Raw genomic sequence first — 18,846 nt, 5'->3', positions numbered from 1 at the left:
GGGGTTAGCATTTTAATTGTAGCGGTGATTTAGGGATTTAGGTAATGATAGGTGACTGCGGGAAATTTGTTGAATCGTTTATCGTGGCTGGAGTTGTGATTCCAATAGGATGTGCGGAATTTCAGGACATCTTTTAATAGGATAGTTTAGAGGAGTAACCACATTTAGTATTTAGCTCTAGTGGGATTTAGGCGAAGATAAGTGACAAAGGGAATTTTTAGAATTGCTTATAGGGTTAGTTATAGCGATTTATTTGTAATGGGAATGGTGAGTGACGGAGAAAACTTTTTGGAGTTGATTGGAGGATTAGTTGGAACTAATATTTCTTTGCAGGGAAATTTAGATGAATGTTAGATGAAAGGAGAATTCTTTAGGGTTCGTTAGAGAGTTAATTATTAATATATACAAAAATATACGAAATATATATTACGCTCTTCGTAGGGCGAAACAAATTTCTTACATAATTATATAAAGAAGGAGCACAGTGCATGAGAAACGAGAAAGTAAAGTGAAATGTGAGAAAAGTTTCCCTCGTGGAAAATTTTGGTAATGAAATTATGAATATTCCCGCGCGAAATCGATGTTGATAAATCTCGTTAAGGTGTTTGTTTTTTGCATTAAATCGGCGTTTATCGGGATCACGTATTCCAGTGCGAGCTGAATATCGGATGCAGTTTTGAAATCGCGTGCACGTAATTAATTCCAACGAAATTGTCAAAACTGATTAACACTCGACTCCGATTACAAATTCACCAGAAATTACCGCGGCGCGCCAGCTCGTTGGTTAATAAAACATTACCAATAATTAAGCAGTTCAGAATTCACATTGATCAACTCCATAAATTGAAAAGAAGAAAAAAGAGGATGATGTTGCAAACATTATCTTTTTAAATTTGCTTTGGGATTTCCTATTATTTATATCTTCTTCTGCGAAGAAAGTAGTAAAGCAAATAATTTGCTTCTTTCTAAGAATTGAACGTTAATCGTGTACTTACGTAATGAAATTGAGAAATTAAGAGAAAGCTAAGTTGATCGGATTGACCGAGAGCCTCGATTCAGATTAACTAATTAAAATCATTTTACAATTTACGTTTCGTCACGTTCAAATCTATTTTATTAGAACATTACAGTGAAAAAATCCTGGTTATCCTTTTTTATTTCAAATTTTGAACTACCCTCTGTAAAGTGCTTCATCCCTGCTTAATTCTCATATTCATCGTTCGAAATCAGCGAAACGGTTCATCGATAATCTCCCACAGTCATTCCACCCTGTCAATCCCCGAAACAACCCTTTCACTCAATCCTGCCTCTACGATCAACAAAAAAACCTACATCTATATCCCCTTCACCAGAAAACAACAAAACAAAGATCAATCTATAGTACTCGAAACACGAGTCTAGCACAAAAGGAAGCACGTAAAAGCAAGGTATGTCAACCACTCGATCTAGCACCCTTCCTAATCGTGCCCATCGTTTCTAAGTCAGTTTACATTCGCTCAATAACTCGTCTTTTTTCTTTTTTCTTTTTCTTTTTTTCTTTTTTTATGGAACTTATGTTCTCAATGGTATATTGAGCCGCAAAGTGTTTTCTATTCGAGGGTCGTCGTGATCTTTCTAGTGGTGAAGGTTTTTAACTTGGAATTATATTCTGAGACACCTCTCTTATGTATTTTCTTTATAGTATTAAGAGAATTTTCATTCACAAAGGAGTTAAAGTTATTCGGTTATTATAGAGAAAAAATCGTGACTCAGAAGACATTATATTGAAAAGAAATGAAAATGAAAAACTCTGTTCTGCAATTTCTATTTTGTAATGTGTCTCTTTACCTTATCATGAATATTTTTTATAGAACAAATGATATACCTTCTTGCAAAATTTTTCTTTTACGAAAAGATTAAAGGTTAGCTATTTCCCCATTATAGAAGAAGGTCGTGACTCAGGAAAAGATCATAGGACGCTCCATATTCAAATTACATAGAGCTAAGGAGTTCTCTTCCGAGACATCTATTCCGAATGTGTTCTGTTCTCTTCGTTAAAAAAATTTATTTTTACGAAGAGCCGCGAGTTATTTCTCTATTATGGAAAAGGATCATGGCGCGAAAGTCGTATTAGAAATACGAAAACGAAGAAAAAATGTATCGTACCACGGTTTCTGTCGAAGTTACCGAGTTCTCGCGGAACAAGAAATTAAATCAATCCCGCGAGGCAAACGGGGGGTCACAAAAGGCGAAAGAGTGGGCGGCGATAGAAACGAAACTCTTCGCTGGGCCTGGAAGAAGTCTCACGAGGTCGGCCGGTAAAAAGAGGAGCGAGAGAGAAAGAGAGGTGAAGAGAGGCCACTGTGCAAAAGCTTTTCCCCCGGCCTTTGGTCGGCGGCCTTTGATGATCCCATGCGCTAGTACAATACGCGATCGTGCTCGTGCGCATTGCGATTAGTGTTTTTAATGCGCACATTGTATAAAGAGAAGGGCCCCGTTTCCCGTATCAGATGCGAGGTGGCCCACCGAGGGACCAGTTATTAGGCCTCTGACAGGCCCATAATCCCGTCGGCTCTCCTAACGAAAAATATAATGCCCATTAGCGGAGATCTTTTGAGAGGGTTGCCGTGTGTGTGCCTGCCCTGGGATATTTTCTTTTGCCTCCTACTACTCAGTTCAATTCCCTTCTCCTTTGATCTCTGTCTTCTTCTTCTTCTTCGTCTCTCTTTTTCTTTTTTTCTTATGCTCTACGGTAAACTAGTATTCGTCGTCTCGTTCCATTTTGCTACCCTTTGCCAGCTCTCGCTCCCTAGATCGAGTCTAGCTTTATAGCCGATGCGTGCCACTGGGTGCTACCGGAAAACGCGTGCTAAGCGTTTCGAATGGGATCACCTCCGAAACGACGCTAATCTGCGGCTGCGATCTCTTTCGGGCATGTTGGCACTCTTTGACTCGTGATACAGCTACGTACGAGCACTTGGCGACGTGGGTTCTTGAAGTAACTGAAACGTTAACGTTAACGTTTAAGGACTTCCCTTTTAGGTATAGCGAAATAGTGGTTATTGCACTGTGGTATTCTAACTTTCTTATATTTAAGCTTGTATAAGGCTGGAACATTGTTGCACGTCGGTGAAACAACTTCAAACAAATTTTGCGGATCTCGATGTGCCACAGAAAAATATGTAATTTTTATAATCTTTACATATATGTCTTTATATTTGTAATTTTACGTCGATTTACGCGTTAATCAGTCGAAATAAATTTTTATGATTTCTTTCTGATTGCCAAATTAAAAGATACCTTTACGCATTTATTATGAGAATATTATTAGATTATGTCCGGTTATTGTTAACCGCTTAATTGTTGCGATCTCTTTGAAAAACGTGTGCCTAAATTAAATTAAGTTACTTTTTATAAGCGACAGTATAATCTCAAAGCCATTCTGAGCCAAAGGGGTGACAATGGACAATTCAACACTCCCTTCCTATGAAATTACGATTAGTTTTGTCTAGCTAATTGCATAACTGATTTCAAACAGTATGTCACGATACGTGTAAATATAGCTCAAATTTCTAATATGCTCGATACTTTCTCTGTTCCAGCCGAAGTGCAGAACCAGAAACTGGAAAAGCAAATCCAGGAGGATATTTCACGTAAGTTAATCATGGTTAACCTAGTCGAAAATATGGTAACAGTTCGCGATGGAAAAAGGTTCTTTCGAAGCGGATGCAAGGCATCGTCCATAGCTTCCAGCCTCTTGCTTCCATTGTGCAGGGCCGACAGCAAAAGAACGAAGAATATTACGTAACATATTCCAGCTCGTTCAACCATGAAAACCCCTGTCGGTTATTATATTTAATAGACCTAACCGATTTTGCAACATCTGCTTTTCCCGCGTCGGTACAACGCGTGGCCGGTTTTTGAAAAGCGAAAGCTCGACCCGCATTGATTATCTCGAAAGGAAACAGGAACTTGTTTCGTTCAATTCTTGAAGCTGAATTGGACGACACGCCGTGAAAATAGTTTCCACACCCTCGAATAATTCTCAAATGAAGTTTCGTTCCTGCCGTTTTGTTGTTCTTTTTCGACTAAAGTGGAGGAATTAAAGAAAAATACGGAAAACGTTAGATTAAAGAAGTTCAGGAATTTTTCAACGATTCTAAATGTTTCTGGCATGTGGGAGGAAGAATTACTTTTTTTTCAATTACGTATTAATAACGCGAACCAATATTAATCGGTTAATCCTGGAGCATTTGATTATCGAAGTGTGTCCTTGATTTTCTGATAGAAGTAAGTTTGCAGTCCAAACCATATGATTCGTGGAATATTTATGATTAATTATATTTAACTATTTAATGTATACAGCAATTTTAATGGATAAAGTAACGCGTGCTCGTAATCAAAATTGTTTAGATACGGTAGATTCACATCGAACGGTAACAAATGCAAGTACGATCGTCATTGAAAATTGTACGGAAACGTGGGACACGAGGTCGAATGATTTTATTGTTAAATTAGAATGTTAAGTGATGTTGATGCACGGCCCGGCAGAGATGTAATGAATACCATACGCGGTTATTAATTCCGTCGATAATATGTAAAGCATATTAATGTTGCGAATCCGATTGTAGTTTCATTTCAATGACTACGAATGATAATGATGATCGTTAATTATGACACGAATTGCAAATCGAATGTCCTAAGGGGGCTTAGCAAGCACAAACAGATTGTCAATGCGTTCGTTTGATACCGTTTAATGCCTGCTAGCGCCGAAGTTGTCAAGAACAATCGCGCATTAACTACACGATCCGAATATTAGTAATTGATTTCTCCAATAAAGATAAATCCCCTCTTGCGACTATTTCATAAAATATCTCCAAATATTTCTTCCATCTCGTCATCGTTCGCTATTAAATTAAAATACAGGCTTCTCAAAAGCCAAACTGACCGACTCCACTTTCTATAAAGTCCCCTATTTACGAGCCACGTACCTACGCGTGTGGTTACTGTTCAAAAAAACAGAGGATATTCCTCTACGAATTTATTTATCACAAAGATGTGACACAAATAATCGCAAATTCCAAGTTAAATTTTAGAAAACGCTTGCATTTTAATCTCTGTAGCTGATCAGCATGGTCTCCGAGAAGCTCGTACGTTTTATCAGAAAAGTTTTCGACATTACGCTCGTCTCTACTAAATTCTCTAAATTCTCAGAGTAGGAACACTCGGTAGAAACAGAAAAAAAAAGGAAGAAAAAAAGAAAAACTATTCGCACTTTCACTGGTCGTACTCGTAGCCCGAGATACATCGAACATGCTCGGTACACGTATCAGGGGCGAGCTAGCGAGCGCGCAGGGTGCGTAGAAACGCGCGCTGGGGTGAGTAATGTCGGGAAATGCAGCTAACGAAGTTTACGAAGACACTTAACGGAATTACGCCCTCGCTAGCAATGGCCTCTGCGAGTGCTGCTTTCCCTCCGTGTGTCGGTGAATTCCCTTCTCTCATAGTCTCTCTCTCTCTCTCTCTCTCCCTCTTCTTCCCTTTCTCTTTCTCTCCCTCTTGCCACCCTTCGTAGTCGTTTCCCTTTCTGGTGGCAGGGGATCCGTCGCGTTAATTACCGCGAGCGGAGGCAAGAAGCCGGGGAAAATCGCGGCGAGAGAGCGCATCATCGTCGTCCTCGGTGAATATAGTCCAGGAACAGGCGAGGCCTGGCTGGCTGGCTGGCTGGCTGACGAAAGGTCGTGGAAGGAAAAGCAGCTGCTAGAAAGCAGGGATGGGTGAGAGAGTGGCGTGGGTGGGCGACGTTGGGTGGGCTGAGGGTGACTCTCGGGGCGAAACGAGGGAGGTTGGCTCGGTTTTGCGTCGAAGAAGGGTGTTATTGACATGGTGGGTGTCGCGTCGTCGGCCATCTTGGCCTGCCTGCACCCTCTCCTCCGCTCAGAGTCTCTCTCTGTACCGAGCTCGATCCCCCCATTTCCCGTCTACCTTTCGCACCCTAACCTCTTGCTCGCTCACACAGCCCACGAACGAACGTTCCGTCTCGCTCGCGTCCAGGACATCCTTGTGTCCCCCTTGTGTCGAGTGACATTCGGGCTATACGCCCGGCCTAACCTGCCCGACAGACGCCCTGGGCCACCCTTTTCGACCAACCCCGGCGACGAGCTCCGTGGGTCCCGGGGGTTGCTTGTCGCCATGGCGACCGAACCCTCCTCGCCCAACCCCCGTCGACCAAACACCGGTTCCTGTCCCTCGGTACACACTTCCCTCTTCGTTTCTCGCTGTCTCTTTGCTTCCTCCTCGAACCATTTCCTCCACTACGATTTTTCGTTTTCTCCAAGGGGTAGTATTAGTGCTACAAGTTTGCTGTAGTATAGTGGTAGATCATCCGCGATTCTTCGAATTCTTGCGCCGTACACTGTTCCACGTTGAAACTCTCTTCGATCTCGTCTATTTTATGAGCTTTCATTTTGTTCTGCTTTCTAATGAGTTTTATAGTATCGCAAGGCTCTTTATAGTTTTCAAAGTTTTTCTTTCTTCGAGTAGGGACAGCATTAGCGTTAGTGGTATTAGTTGACGTAGAATTCCTGCGTCATACACCTCATCGCTGGTTACTCGTTTTTTCTATCTTCATCTATTTCCTGAGTTTTAATTTTCTTCTTCTTTCTAGTGATTTTCTTACTGCTTGGCCGCTTTTCGGTCATTCGAATTCTTGCACCATTTCCAACTTTCCATTTTGTTCTTTCTAATGGTTTTCTTAGAATTGGATGGTTTTCCGTCATTTCCCGATTATTCCCTTCCTCCAAGCAGAGCTAACGACAGTAATCGACATATGTACCGATAGATCATTCACGATTCTTCCAATTCTCCTCCCGTCCATCTTATTCCTTCAAACTTGTCCATTTTCTGAGTTTTAGTTTTCTGTTCTTCCATCTGATGGTTTTTCTGCGTTTTTCCTTCCAACCGGTTTTTCATCCCTTTTTCTTTTCGTTCAACGTAATATCGACGTGGTTGCCAGGTTCTCTGTGTCTCATTTTCACTCGGAGCTAATGTTTTCTTGGTTCGAGAAAAAGTAATATAGCTGGGAGAAAAGTATTTCCAACGCTGAAAGTATTTCTTTGCCTCCCCGATCCCATCCCACTTTAATCCCAACGCTCCTCTCGCTACTTTTCCTTTTATTTATGTATTTGCTCGACCTATTTCTTCACTTTCCGCCAGTAACCGTATCTCGATCCGACTAAGGCAGGCATTTTTCTCCCCTGCGTATTTGCTTTGCCCTTAAGCATTCTCGATTAGAAACTTCGGCTCTTTTCTCATCTTTTCTTCGTTTCTTATTTTCTCGTTATTTTATCAAAATAGTTTTGATATTCTTCTTAGATCTTATTAGATCGCAACATACAAAGATTTTTACTTTTTTACTATTCATTTTCATTGATTACTACGATTTAATGAAGTATCGTTAATTTTTTTAAGGCCGTTAATTTTCGAAAGATACTTTTGTTCTAAACTTTATCGAATCTGCATAGATATACAGTTCCTTTCGTAAATACTAGATGTTATTAAAAAATCGTTAGCAACTTAGCTAACAAGCAAAAATCGTGTTACAACCTTTGAAATTACAATTTCCTTTAGAATCTCAAAGTATATAAAGGAAACCTCCTAATATAGCTACGATTTTGTCTCATCCGTATCATTTTCATCTCATCGATCGTCTTGTGGTATTTGCATTGTTGAATTTTCCGTTGTATTTGTCCCACGTGTTTCGTAAATAATTCTACAAACTAGATTCGGATTCTTGGCATACTCCTTTGAATTTCTCATAACCGATTCGTCCACTTCTCATCGCAGCTTCTCACATCGAATGGTTTTTCAGTGAGAAGTTTTGGCTGAACGATTTTTTATTTAAATTTCTCATAAACTCTTATCGATAACCGTACGCTTACGAACGTACTCGTTTCTCGACGCAATGCAGATTAAGAATCTGGAACGTTCAAACGTGCATCTCATACGTTACAACGTAATGCACTCTCTTTTTCTCAATTTTTCCTCTTCCGCGTTCTCTTCATCCTTGCAAAGGCAACGCACACAGGGATGAGGTCACTGGGTGGTTGTAGAAGCAGAGGCTCGTGCTAATAACGTTTCTGTACGACACGGGGGATGCTATCCCGGATGCCGCATTCTCGTCGACTCTTTGCCTGTTTTCTTCACGGAACGAGGAGGCCTCGATCGCCAGCAACCCCCTTTGTTTGGCCGCCTCCACTCGCTCGGTCTTTTCTACGCCGTGAACTATTGCCGAGGATTGCGATCACGTCGCCCCTATTTGCCCAGGAATGTAATGATTCCACGTTGCTTTTATTCCGCCAAAGAAATGGCGTATATTCAACCACCATTCGCGTAGCTTCCATTGCTGCAATTTTAATTCTTTCTGGCTTTACGTGGAAAGACAGACAATTGATGTTCCATTTCATTCATTTCCTTACAATTTAGTCTTCTGTACCATGAATTAATTTTAGTACGTCAACAGGTGAAAATTTAATAAAATTGGTTCTTTTGACATCTTTTTATTTAGACATAATATGATCGAGATTCTCAAATAGCGGAATTGAAAATAATACTTTTCATTGTGAAATAATAATTGAAATGTAGGATATCCTTTTTGCGTTATAACTTAGAGTAGCTGTTTTTTTAGTATCGTTGCTATTGTTGTCAGCGTTAATTTTTTGACGTGGCAAAATTTTCAAGGATTGTCATGACTTATTATCTCATAATTTTTCAAACTACAATTTTTCAATTTTAAATAGCAAATATTAAGAAGTCCTTTCCGTTGTTTTATTGTTTCATAAATTTCTGTTTCATTCTCGACTGTGCGAATAATTCTACGGCACACTGTAGATAGATTATTCATTACTGAATTATGAACAGCTTTTGAAATGGCCACACAGAATCAATAGATAAACTGAAAAAGGCTATTGTTTCATTCGCTATTGATAATTCAGGGGTTGTTTTAAGGTTCTCCATCTATCTATATCGTACTATAATTGTTTCCACCAAACAAAGGGAAAATTTACAAAAGAAAAAATAAAAGATAGAGTAGTTTAGTAAAATTCTATATGAACAGAAGAGAACGAGGGATAATAAGAGGATCTGAAAGAAAACGTTCTTTTATTCCGTATTGATAATCTAGGAATAGTTTCGAAATTATTTTCCATTTAGATACGTATTGTTGAAGGAAAAGGAGAAAAACAGGAAATGTCACAAAATGGTTTTATTTGGAAAATTAATTTTGAATATTGTAGTCCATCAGAAGAGGAATAAGATTCAGTGAATTCGACTGCACTGTTCATAAAATGAAGTTTATGAACTTCATAAGAAAGGAATGATTAATAAAACGAACTCTAATATGATTTATAAAATATTTTTATCCGTGTTTTGTTCGAGTACAGAGTGAACATTTCCTGTTTTTAACCAGTACCTACACCAAATCTTTAATGCTGTCTTATGCAGAAATTTCGAAGCATCATAATCGTTATAATTTGATAGTTTTGCAATTCTCATAAACGAAATGTGTCACAGTTATAAAACTGTGAAAATGACGAAAATGACGACATTCGTCGTTTTTCCCTTGCTCTTCATATATAGTTAGGTAGAAAAATAAATGGACAGGCAGTAAGAATAGATATCAATGAAAATATCAATCTCCATTAATTATTATAATATTTAGTAGTATATAACAAATAAAAACTTAAATAAAATTACGTATGTAAAATACATACAATAAATTCAAAGCGTCGCACAACGTTGAATATTGATTCTATATACTTGCATTCATTCGGAATTCTAATTTGTTCTAACTGCATTCGAATCACAGGCGAATAATTAAGCGAAAGAAGAAAGAAAAAAAGAGAAAAATCTCGCGAATTAATCAACGAGCTGGCGTCGACCCCATTCGGGCGCAGCATCGCAGAAACGTTCGCATTGAAATTGCCGCGTTTTCGCGATGCACCCGCTGCGCGAGCGAATTGCAAAACGATCCGGCGACACAATGCCGGCGCCGATGTGCGCGACATATGGACACGATGCACCCGTAAACTACGGCGAATCGTTTAAATTCCCGTAATTCCTTTGTCAACGGCCACGGCATCGCAGAATTTCTAATCCATCCCTAGCGGTACAATGGCCACGATCGATTCCTCTTTCTTTCTTTTTTTTTTTTCTCTTTTTCGTTTATCGCCTGCCGACAAGAACAAAGAAAGGAGAAGGAAAGAATCGTTTCCAGGTATTGCGTTTCGAAAAATCGAAGATAAGAAACAATTCGTTATCCTAGTTCGTGACTGTGTTAACTTCGTTTCTAAAAAAGAATCCAATTCACTGATCCACATACGTCTCATATTATAAAGAATACATGTAGGGAAGAGTCGTACAATACTTAATTAACTGCGCTATAGATAGAGAATAAATGAATGCTATAATTCTGAGCAACAATCTATTTCGGTCAAATAGTAAGTCAGACGTCATCTAGCAAGTATCTCGATCTCAAAATATCTATTTTTGAGTGTTCTTTTTTTTTGTCGTTCTATCCTACTCTAAAATATCGATGAAACACTGTCTCCCCTATTCGGTCCCGAAGGAAAGAATAAAAAGGATTCTTGCTTAAAAAAGAAGAGATCGCCTCGACAGAACCGATAATTGGGATCCCGGATCGCGGCTTCTTCCGGTGTTCTTAACGCGATATTCCAGCCAGGCGGGGAAAAACGAGCAAGAAAAATACGAGGTGAACCTTGGAGAGGAGCGGTGGTTTCTCTCATCGAAGAGGACTTAGAGTATTTGTTGTCGACGACAGACGAGGAAGAAAACGAGAAAGGGCGAAATGGCTGGGGGTTGGGGTAGTGGAAGAAAGTCGAGGACCAATTAATTCGTGGCTGCGGCTTGATTTAGCAAATCGTTGCTAATTGGTTGGATTGCGGTGCCTCGCGAAACTTTATGGCGAGCCGAGACAAAAGCCATATCGATAGAGACCGAAATCCCCCTGCTAATAATCTCTAATTCTCTGGACAACTTCGGACAAAAGGAAGGCCAGGGTGAGGCTGCTCCAACTTTCGATAAATTCGTTTACGATATTACGATGCCAATCATATTTTAATTTATCCCCTCGTATTCCTCGTTTTTCTTTCGTTTTGCACAAAAATATGTTGATATTTATCCCTTTCTGTGTCGATTAATCGACGACGTGCTGCGATAATTGAGACAAAAATAGGAAAAAATACGGATATTTTGATGGATAACGTTTAAGAAAACGTTTCGTTTCTAAGAAGTAAAAATTCAGATCTTTTTCAAGAGAGATAGTTTCGAAGGGAGTTTGCTAGTAACTCAGGAGCAAACTAGTTTCGCGCGAATTTTGAAAAATGGTTATTTACCCATTGTTGCTTAACCCCGCTACGTTCCTTGACCCATGATATTTTAAAAATTGTCTCTTGTTCGAACAAAATGGAAGAACATGTCATTGGCATGCGTGTTCTCGTTTCAATTTTACGTTCGACATCTTTTCGAAATGTTACGAAATTAGAACATATTTTTCGTTTCTTTAAATGAGAGAAAAATTGACGTAGAAGTATTCGCGTATATTCCTCGCGTATCATTCTTTTCATCACTCTACATACACGTTCATGTTCAAGTATACTTGATAAATTTTCAAGCTCGACTTTGTCGAAAACTAAACTTTAAATGAACAAATTTTATTCCATATTTCGTTCTTATTTTTCCATGAAGAATCATCTCGTACCCATTTGTGCATGTTATTCGACCACACCCTGTATATTCCAATATTCTCTCCAAGTAGCGATTATGCTTACGATAACAGATATTAATTATCCTCCGCAGCAAATCGTACGAACGATCCACAGGCTAGAATCGAAGAATCGACCGCTTTATGCTCGCGGAATCAACTGTTTATTTATTCGCGATATACGTGAACGAGTATGCGCGAGATACGGAGCGAGTGATCGACGTGAAACGAGTTCATTCATACTGGCCACGATGAATGGGAATGAAATACGCAACGGGACACGACACCGTATTGTTCCTCTTGGATTTTCTTCTTTTCCATTTTTTCTGCTTCTTCCTTCTCGGCCAGAATTATTCGCAAAGATAAGAAGCGGCACAGTGGACGATTCATTTGGGGGTCTCTCAATAACGCGCGATATCATCGAACGCATCTTGACCTCGATTTCGTTCCAAACAAAGGTCGTTCTCCGCGATTAAATATCAATTAAATCCTTCTCGATCAATGGAAAATACGAGCGCATATTTCTGCGTTCGATTTTCATTTTTAACACAGTCATACCGTTTTTATGGTCAATGTTTTGTTTGATAATTTTAATTCAGAGAAGAAGAGGGGATGGATCGAATGAAAGAGTAGCGCGATACTTTAACGAATCGACGAATGGAAATGAGAGCCGATGGTTAATTGGTATAATTGCTTGCCGGAGGAAGCTCGGTTTACGCGCCGTATAATAAATTTCAAAATATCGCCACGGTGATATGAATTAACTCGTGTGGACCGAGAATCAAATTAATTGCCGGATTCGAGCGGTCTCGTTGACATTTTCGCGCGCCAAACTGATGATCTTCGAATGCAACACTTTTCTCGCGTATCGCTTTTCGACGAGGTTAATTCCAATTTGAATTTGTACATCGTATAATTAAGTACAGCGAGTAACTTTGATATTCGAATACCGCACAGTTTTTATTATCTCATATTGTAATTTCGTTCACCATCAGCAAAATTGTTTCAATTCATTTACGCAATGAGTTGCATCAACTGTAGTTCAATCTATCTCGTTAGAATAATTTATTGGAGCTTTTAGCGATCAGTATTTTTTATTTATACCGAAAATGTAAACTTTTAGCGGTTACACTGGCTACACGTAAGCAGCTAAATTTATTTAGTTAAAATAATTTAATAGTACAAGGTAGTAAAGTGTAATTGTTAAACTTATTTATTTCACTTAGAAATTTACGATTCTAGCAATCATACCGCCACCCATAAGTATTAATACTTGTGCTGTGCCTAATCAGAAGTCGAATGCTTTCTGTTACTTTTGTGATCTACTTTTATTTTATTTTATAAACTTGTTTTATAACTGCAAATGTTTGAGAAAAATTCATATTTTTATAGATACAATTCTGACGTTTTTTGTAAACTCATTTGCATGCATTTTGCATACATCGTTTGATAAGATAGTGTCGTGAAACTATTGCTATTTGTGGATCTATGGATCGTTTGTTGGAGTAGGTTAACGTTCGCGTTCTACTTTACAGAGAATGTAACAGAAACTTTGTGATGATACTTTAAAACAAACGAAAAATGGAACATCTCGACGAGAAGGTTCTTAAAGTAGGTCCTTGGGGCAAGTTGAGATTATTCTCCCTCAACACGGAATCCTGCACGAAATCGATGCTTCGAACATGACTGATAATTTATATCGAAACTGTACATTTGTATCAAACCAAAAGGAAAAGAGATACAAAATCTTAATGAAAAATTTTATAAAATCCAACCGCGTTATAGTTTACTCGTCGAAAGCGATGATCAAAGAAATCACAAGTGAAGAAAATTAATCAAATATCCATATCATATTCGAAACTCGTACAAGTAGATACATCGAATAAATTGAATTCGATCCACTGCACCCGAAACGATCGAAGAAATCACAGAAGTCGAGAGATTCGAAATCGCGTTCTATTCTATTAATTTTAGCAGATCACGCTGTTTGTAAGTCGTAAGTTAACGAACAAAGATATTTCCTTTGTTGCTTTTTTCTATTCACTTTAATTTTTCTATTCCATTAAAGTTCTCTCGATAATAAATCTATACGAGATGTAAATCGCTTCGACGATTTTGTACAGAAAAATAAAGAGGTGACTCATGAATGGAGGGTTAATCGCGTATTAGCAAAATCGTGGAGATTGATATCAAATAAATCGAATTCGGTTCAATCGAGCGCAGAAAAGGTGTTCGACTTTTCATTTTCGTCGCTGAGGAACAGCTCGATGGGCGAAACGAGGGACGAAGAGGGGAAGGGTGGTTTTGATCGTCGATAGGAGGCACGGTCGCGGCTGGCTGATTGTCGAAGGGGGTGAGAAGAGAGAGGCTAAGACAGGAAGAAGCGGGACGGGGCCAATCAGAGCGGGGACTTTGAGGGTGTCGTTGCCTGGCAACGAAACACACCCCAACACCCGAGGGGAGAAAACCCCGAGGGGTATCATCCAGCGATACAGTCGACGCCGAAAGTTATCGCACCCCTGAGAGACGCCCCCTTTAACGTCGCCATCGAATTACGCCCTCGACGTCCGGACACTTGCGGGTTGTTGCGTTCGTGCCAGCCAAAAGGGATCGATGGAGACGTCGAGGACACGCTTCCACCTCGAATTCGTTCGAAAATGGTTGTTCGTTAAGCCGGAATTTTCGATAGGATAGTCGATATCGGCTGAAATTGCTTACGGAGGCATAAACTGAGAAATTATTAATTATTTACACTATACATGATATCGTCCCGTTTATGCCAAAGCCATGAACGTGTAAATTTCCGCTTAAAGAAATAGATTTTGAATATCCTTTTCTTGTTCTTATTGTTAGCTATTTGTTCATAGCTATAGGATGTTAGTTATAAATGTACTAACGTTTGAATAAAGTTCGAGAAAATTATTGACAAATTTGTTTTATAGATTACTTTACTATGGGAATAATTGGAATTTTGTGTTTGTCCTGTAGATTTTTTTTTCTACGAAATAAATATTTGTATTTGTACGTAAGTGGTTCTCTAAAGTAGGATTATTTATTCATATTGGTATTTAACTTTTCATTTCTTTGCGTTTGGAGTGAATCATTTATGAAAATGGAATTGTATTTTAAAGGATTGTAAAAGTAGGTGTTATAACATACGTATATGAATTATTAATTATTTACACTACGGTGTACGTATTATAATTTGATTTTATTGTATTAATTTTTTAAATCTCCTTTTTGTTCAACAAATATTTTCGTCTTCATAGGTCGTTCTGTATATCACGTTGAAACTTAAGATTTTCTCCTTCATATACGGATATTGAATATCGAATATTGATGGAGACATCGCTTCGAGGAAATGGCTCGACGTGGAATTCGTTAGAAGATGATAGTTTCGTAATTAAAATGTGTATTTTTTAACTTTTATGTATTTAATGTGGAAACGACACACTTTTTACATTTCAATCTAAATATTTGTCAGTTTAAATTTCCAAGAAAAATTTTCGTGAGAAGCGATAAAATAAAATCAGATACTTTATGATCGTCCTAAATTAATAAATAATCTTATCACACAATGTTACAATACGTCTATGTAGAAACTCGCGAAGAATCATTAAAATAATGTCGATTAATATTCATAATAATATCACCTCCAAAACGGAATCTTTGTATCCTATCGATATTGGTTCAACCACCCACAAATACAATCTTAAAATACAGTCTAAAGACAATCTAAAATATATTATGCACACAAAATATCGATATAAAAATAAAATCTCATCGATATTACAAAACTTGCCTGTATAAAGACGATGTAAACGAACACAAAAATAACATCTACATCGGTAGAAGTTCATCCACCTGCTGCTCGAATCTTATCAACGTCAAATATCATCCATCACAGTACCGTGTCCTCAATCACGAAATGGCTTCACCTCGCATTCCTGCTCGTCAAACATCATGTCAAATATCATTCATCAAACTACCCCATCTGCATCGAGAAATGGATTTACCTCTCGAAAATCTTCGAATACCCCGTGAAGGACCTCTGCCAGTGATCTTCGTACGCGTTCGTCGAAATCCGCTTACGAATAAACATCCATTTCATTGGCTTTTCACTGTCATTTCACCATCATTTCTATTTTTCTGACTCGAAGCAAACCGAGGCACGCGAAAGGATTAAAACCGCCCCTTCTCCATCTTCTTCGGCCCCATCTGTGCGTTTCCTTCGAGTAGCTTGGCCCCTTTTGTCGACATCCAGCGAGAGGGTGGATTAAACCACCCCTATTGATCCCGCTCAATGGATTCCCTGCCCTTTCACCTGCCACCGATCCCGCTGTTTTGACATTCCTCTCGCTCGTCTCCTCGTCTCGTTTTCACAGGCATTAATAGAACAGAACGAGCGAAAACGAGAGGAGAGATGATCTCTCTCTCTCTCTCTCTCTCTCTCTCTCCCTGTCTGTATTGCGGAGAAGAGATCCTTTTCAACGGCGAGGAACTTCCTAAATAAGCGTAATCCTTTTCAGTTAGTCGAGCGCGCCCCTTAGAAATCGCTCGCATCGAGGATGCGCCCGGGGATCATGCGAATTCGATGAAAGATTCCTGTCCCTTTTCCGACGTTTCGCCCCTTGGCCTCGTTTTTATTTTCTTTTTTTCTTCTTCTTCTTCTTCTTCTTTCTACTCTCCGTTTCTTTTTTTTTTTTTTTTTGTTCTTTGTGATCTGAAAATGAATCGGCGGATTTTTGCTTATTTCTTATTCGGCTTCCTCATTGTGTATAAATGGCGCGGGACTTGGAATGTATAAGGGAAGGGGTTGAAAAGGGCTGAGATATAGCGGATATAGATTTGAGAGCTACTTTTTATTATACGAGATTAGGAAATTTCTTGAGAATGTGATATTTTTTATTGCAGTTGCTTTTTCTACTTTTTACGATGCACGAACGAATCGGCGGATTTTTGCTTATTTCGCATTCGGCTTTTTTTATTGTGCACAAGATCTTGGAATATATTACTATGAACGATCGGGAAGAAATATTCCATGTTTTCGAGAAATCTTCAGGGAAAAATTCGTAATTTCTTTAATAATCTTTGCGTAGAATTTCTTTCCACAAAAATTTTAACATATAAGGAAAGATATGAGAGAAAGGGTTGAAGAAGATTGAGATGTAGCGCATATAAATTTCAAATTCGCAAGCTTTTCCAATGGAATGATATTTGTTGTTATATAGTGTTTTATTGTATTTTATTATACTTCGCATCTTTGCTTATCTTTGTATTTTTATCGTATATAAATAAACAAATTCAAAGTGTATAAGAAGACGCAGGGATTGGAAGAACATTAGATTAAGGAGGATATAGATCTGACAGATTCTTTTTAAATTTTTTACAGTAGTTTTAGTAAGGAATCAGTAAATTCTTTAATAAACGAAATGAAACAAAGCTTCTAGAAATAGAAAGAAAATTTATATATAATTTGTATTTTTTTGTATTATCGTATTTTTGGGCGCAAGAGGTGAAAGAAAAAGCTGGAAGGTTTTGAGTTAATAACACGAGTTCTTCGGTTGATAGCGGATAAATTGTAAAAAGGATGGTTGCAGAAGGAAGATACTTACCGAAGAAAAGAATTATTGACATACCTTTTCTCTCGTAAAAGAATCTCAAGTATAATTTCTTGAACTCAACGACGGTAAAGGACAGATTTAAATATTTTTATCAAGCGGAATTTGTTTCAGGGGACTGCAAATCAACGACGTCGCACGAAAACAATGGAGAAGACCTTCCTGAAAGCTCGAGTACGAAATGTACGGACTATTGCGAAGACTATGACGAGGAGGAAGATTTCGAGGACTCGTATGAAAAATCGTGAGAATTACTCCAACTTCGTAACCAAATTGTTCAGTTCGTTTTTGTTAGTATAAATGTATATTATCGTTTTAGAAAGAAGATAAAGATATCAAAAATATTCTACGGTACGCGAACGCACAAGCAAATCGAACAGGTTGTAAGGGAATTAAGGAAAACTTCGTACAAACACAAAAAGTAAGAAGAAGTTTTTCAGTAGCTTACATTGGAAGGAAATTTCTAATTTAATTGCTCTTTCCTTTTCTTCTTTTTCTTAGAATGACTATTTTGAGCAGTAGAGAGCACACTTGCATCCAAGAGACTACGAAAAATAAAACTGAGCTCTGCAACGACCTGTTGGACACTCAAAATGTTTGTTTTCACTCAGATCCCGAGAACTAATCGACTTTCTGATTGTCCGTGGAATTTTTCGAAACTGCCTCCAACGCTTTGACCCTATTCTAATTTTGTAAAAAGAATCCTCGTGAACAAATCTCAAGTTCTAATTTTCGAAGAAATGTTCCAATGTTTCAAGAAAAGGAAATCTTCGTGGAAAAATTCCAACTTCCTAAATTCCAAAGTTTCCAAAATTTCTTCGATAATCTTTCCAAACAATTGCTTTGCGTAAAAATGTCGTCCAGACGAACTTCTACATTTTGTTCCCTACTTTTTTTCAATGTAGTTAAAAATGCAAAAAATTCTTGTAGCACAAAGGCTGTCCGTTTTACAACGAATCTAACAAAAAGACCATTGCAACGTTTCGCGGGGTGAAAAGTCGAGGTTTGGACGATATATGGGACATCGAAGACTTGGTAGCCATCGGAAAAAACGAAGGACTGTGTCCATATTTTGCCGCCAGAAGTTTAGCGGAACACGCGGACATTATTTTCTGCCCTTATAACTACATCGTCGATCCCGATATTCGTGAAAGTGTGAGTCTATTTATTAAAATAATACGTAGAAAATATTCTACTGAAGTTTCATAGAATATCTTATAATTGATTCAGATGCAACTCGATGTGACCGGCCATGTGATTATCCTGGACGAAGCTCATAATATAGAAGACATCTGCAGAGAAGTTGCAAGCGTTAGTTTTCGCGAGGATCATCTTACAGCCGTTGCGAATGAATGTGAATCTCTTATGAAACAAAGAGCTGCAGATTCCGAGATTTATGAAACTCTTCAAACGTATTCCCTCAAGCTGGTGCATTTTCTGAAAATCACGGTCGTCGATAAAGTCGTA

General features: G+C 38.4%; 1 protein-coding gene across 6 annotated transcripts in view; it reads left to right on the top strand.

The window, feature by feature from the left end:
• LOC126873612 (Fanconi anemia group J protein homolog) overlaps positions 1 to 18,846 on the top strand; it is a 167,123-nt gene that overhangs the window by 145,579 nt on the left and 2,698 nt on the right. For 4 of the 6 annotated variants that reach the window (XM_050634658.1, XM_050634656.1, XM_050634657.1 and 1 more), the window contains 6 exons: positions 3,582 to 3,632; positions 17,482 to 17,623; positions 17,699 to 17,800; positions 17,881 to 17,974; positions 18,310 to 18,534; positions 18,610 to 18,843. In XM_050634658.1, coding sequence (XP_050490615.1) covers positions 3,582 to 3,632; positions 17,482 to 17,623; positions 17,699 to 17,800; positions 17,881 to 17,974; positions 18,310 to 18,534; positions 18,610 to 18,843 — 848 coding nt within the window. The remainder of the gene's footprint in view (positions 1 to 3,581; positions 3,633 to 17,481; positions 17,624 to 17,698; positions 17,801 to 17,880; positions 17,975 to 18,309; positions 18,535 to 18,609; positions 18,844 to 18,846) is intronic. The other 2 variants (XM_050634654.1, XM_050634655.1) reach the window with 2 other exon arrangements.

This window comes from Bombus huntii, chromosome 15, assembly GCF_024542735.1.
Source record: "Bombus huntii isolate Logan2020A chromosome 15, iyBomHunt1.1, whole genome shotgun sequence".
In the NCBI taxonomy this organism is placed as follows: Eukaryota; Metazoa; Arthropoda; class Insecta; order Hymenoptera; family Apidae; genus Bombus; species Bombus huntii.
This window is presented reverse-complemented; position numbering and strand designations above follow the sequence as displayed.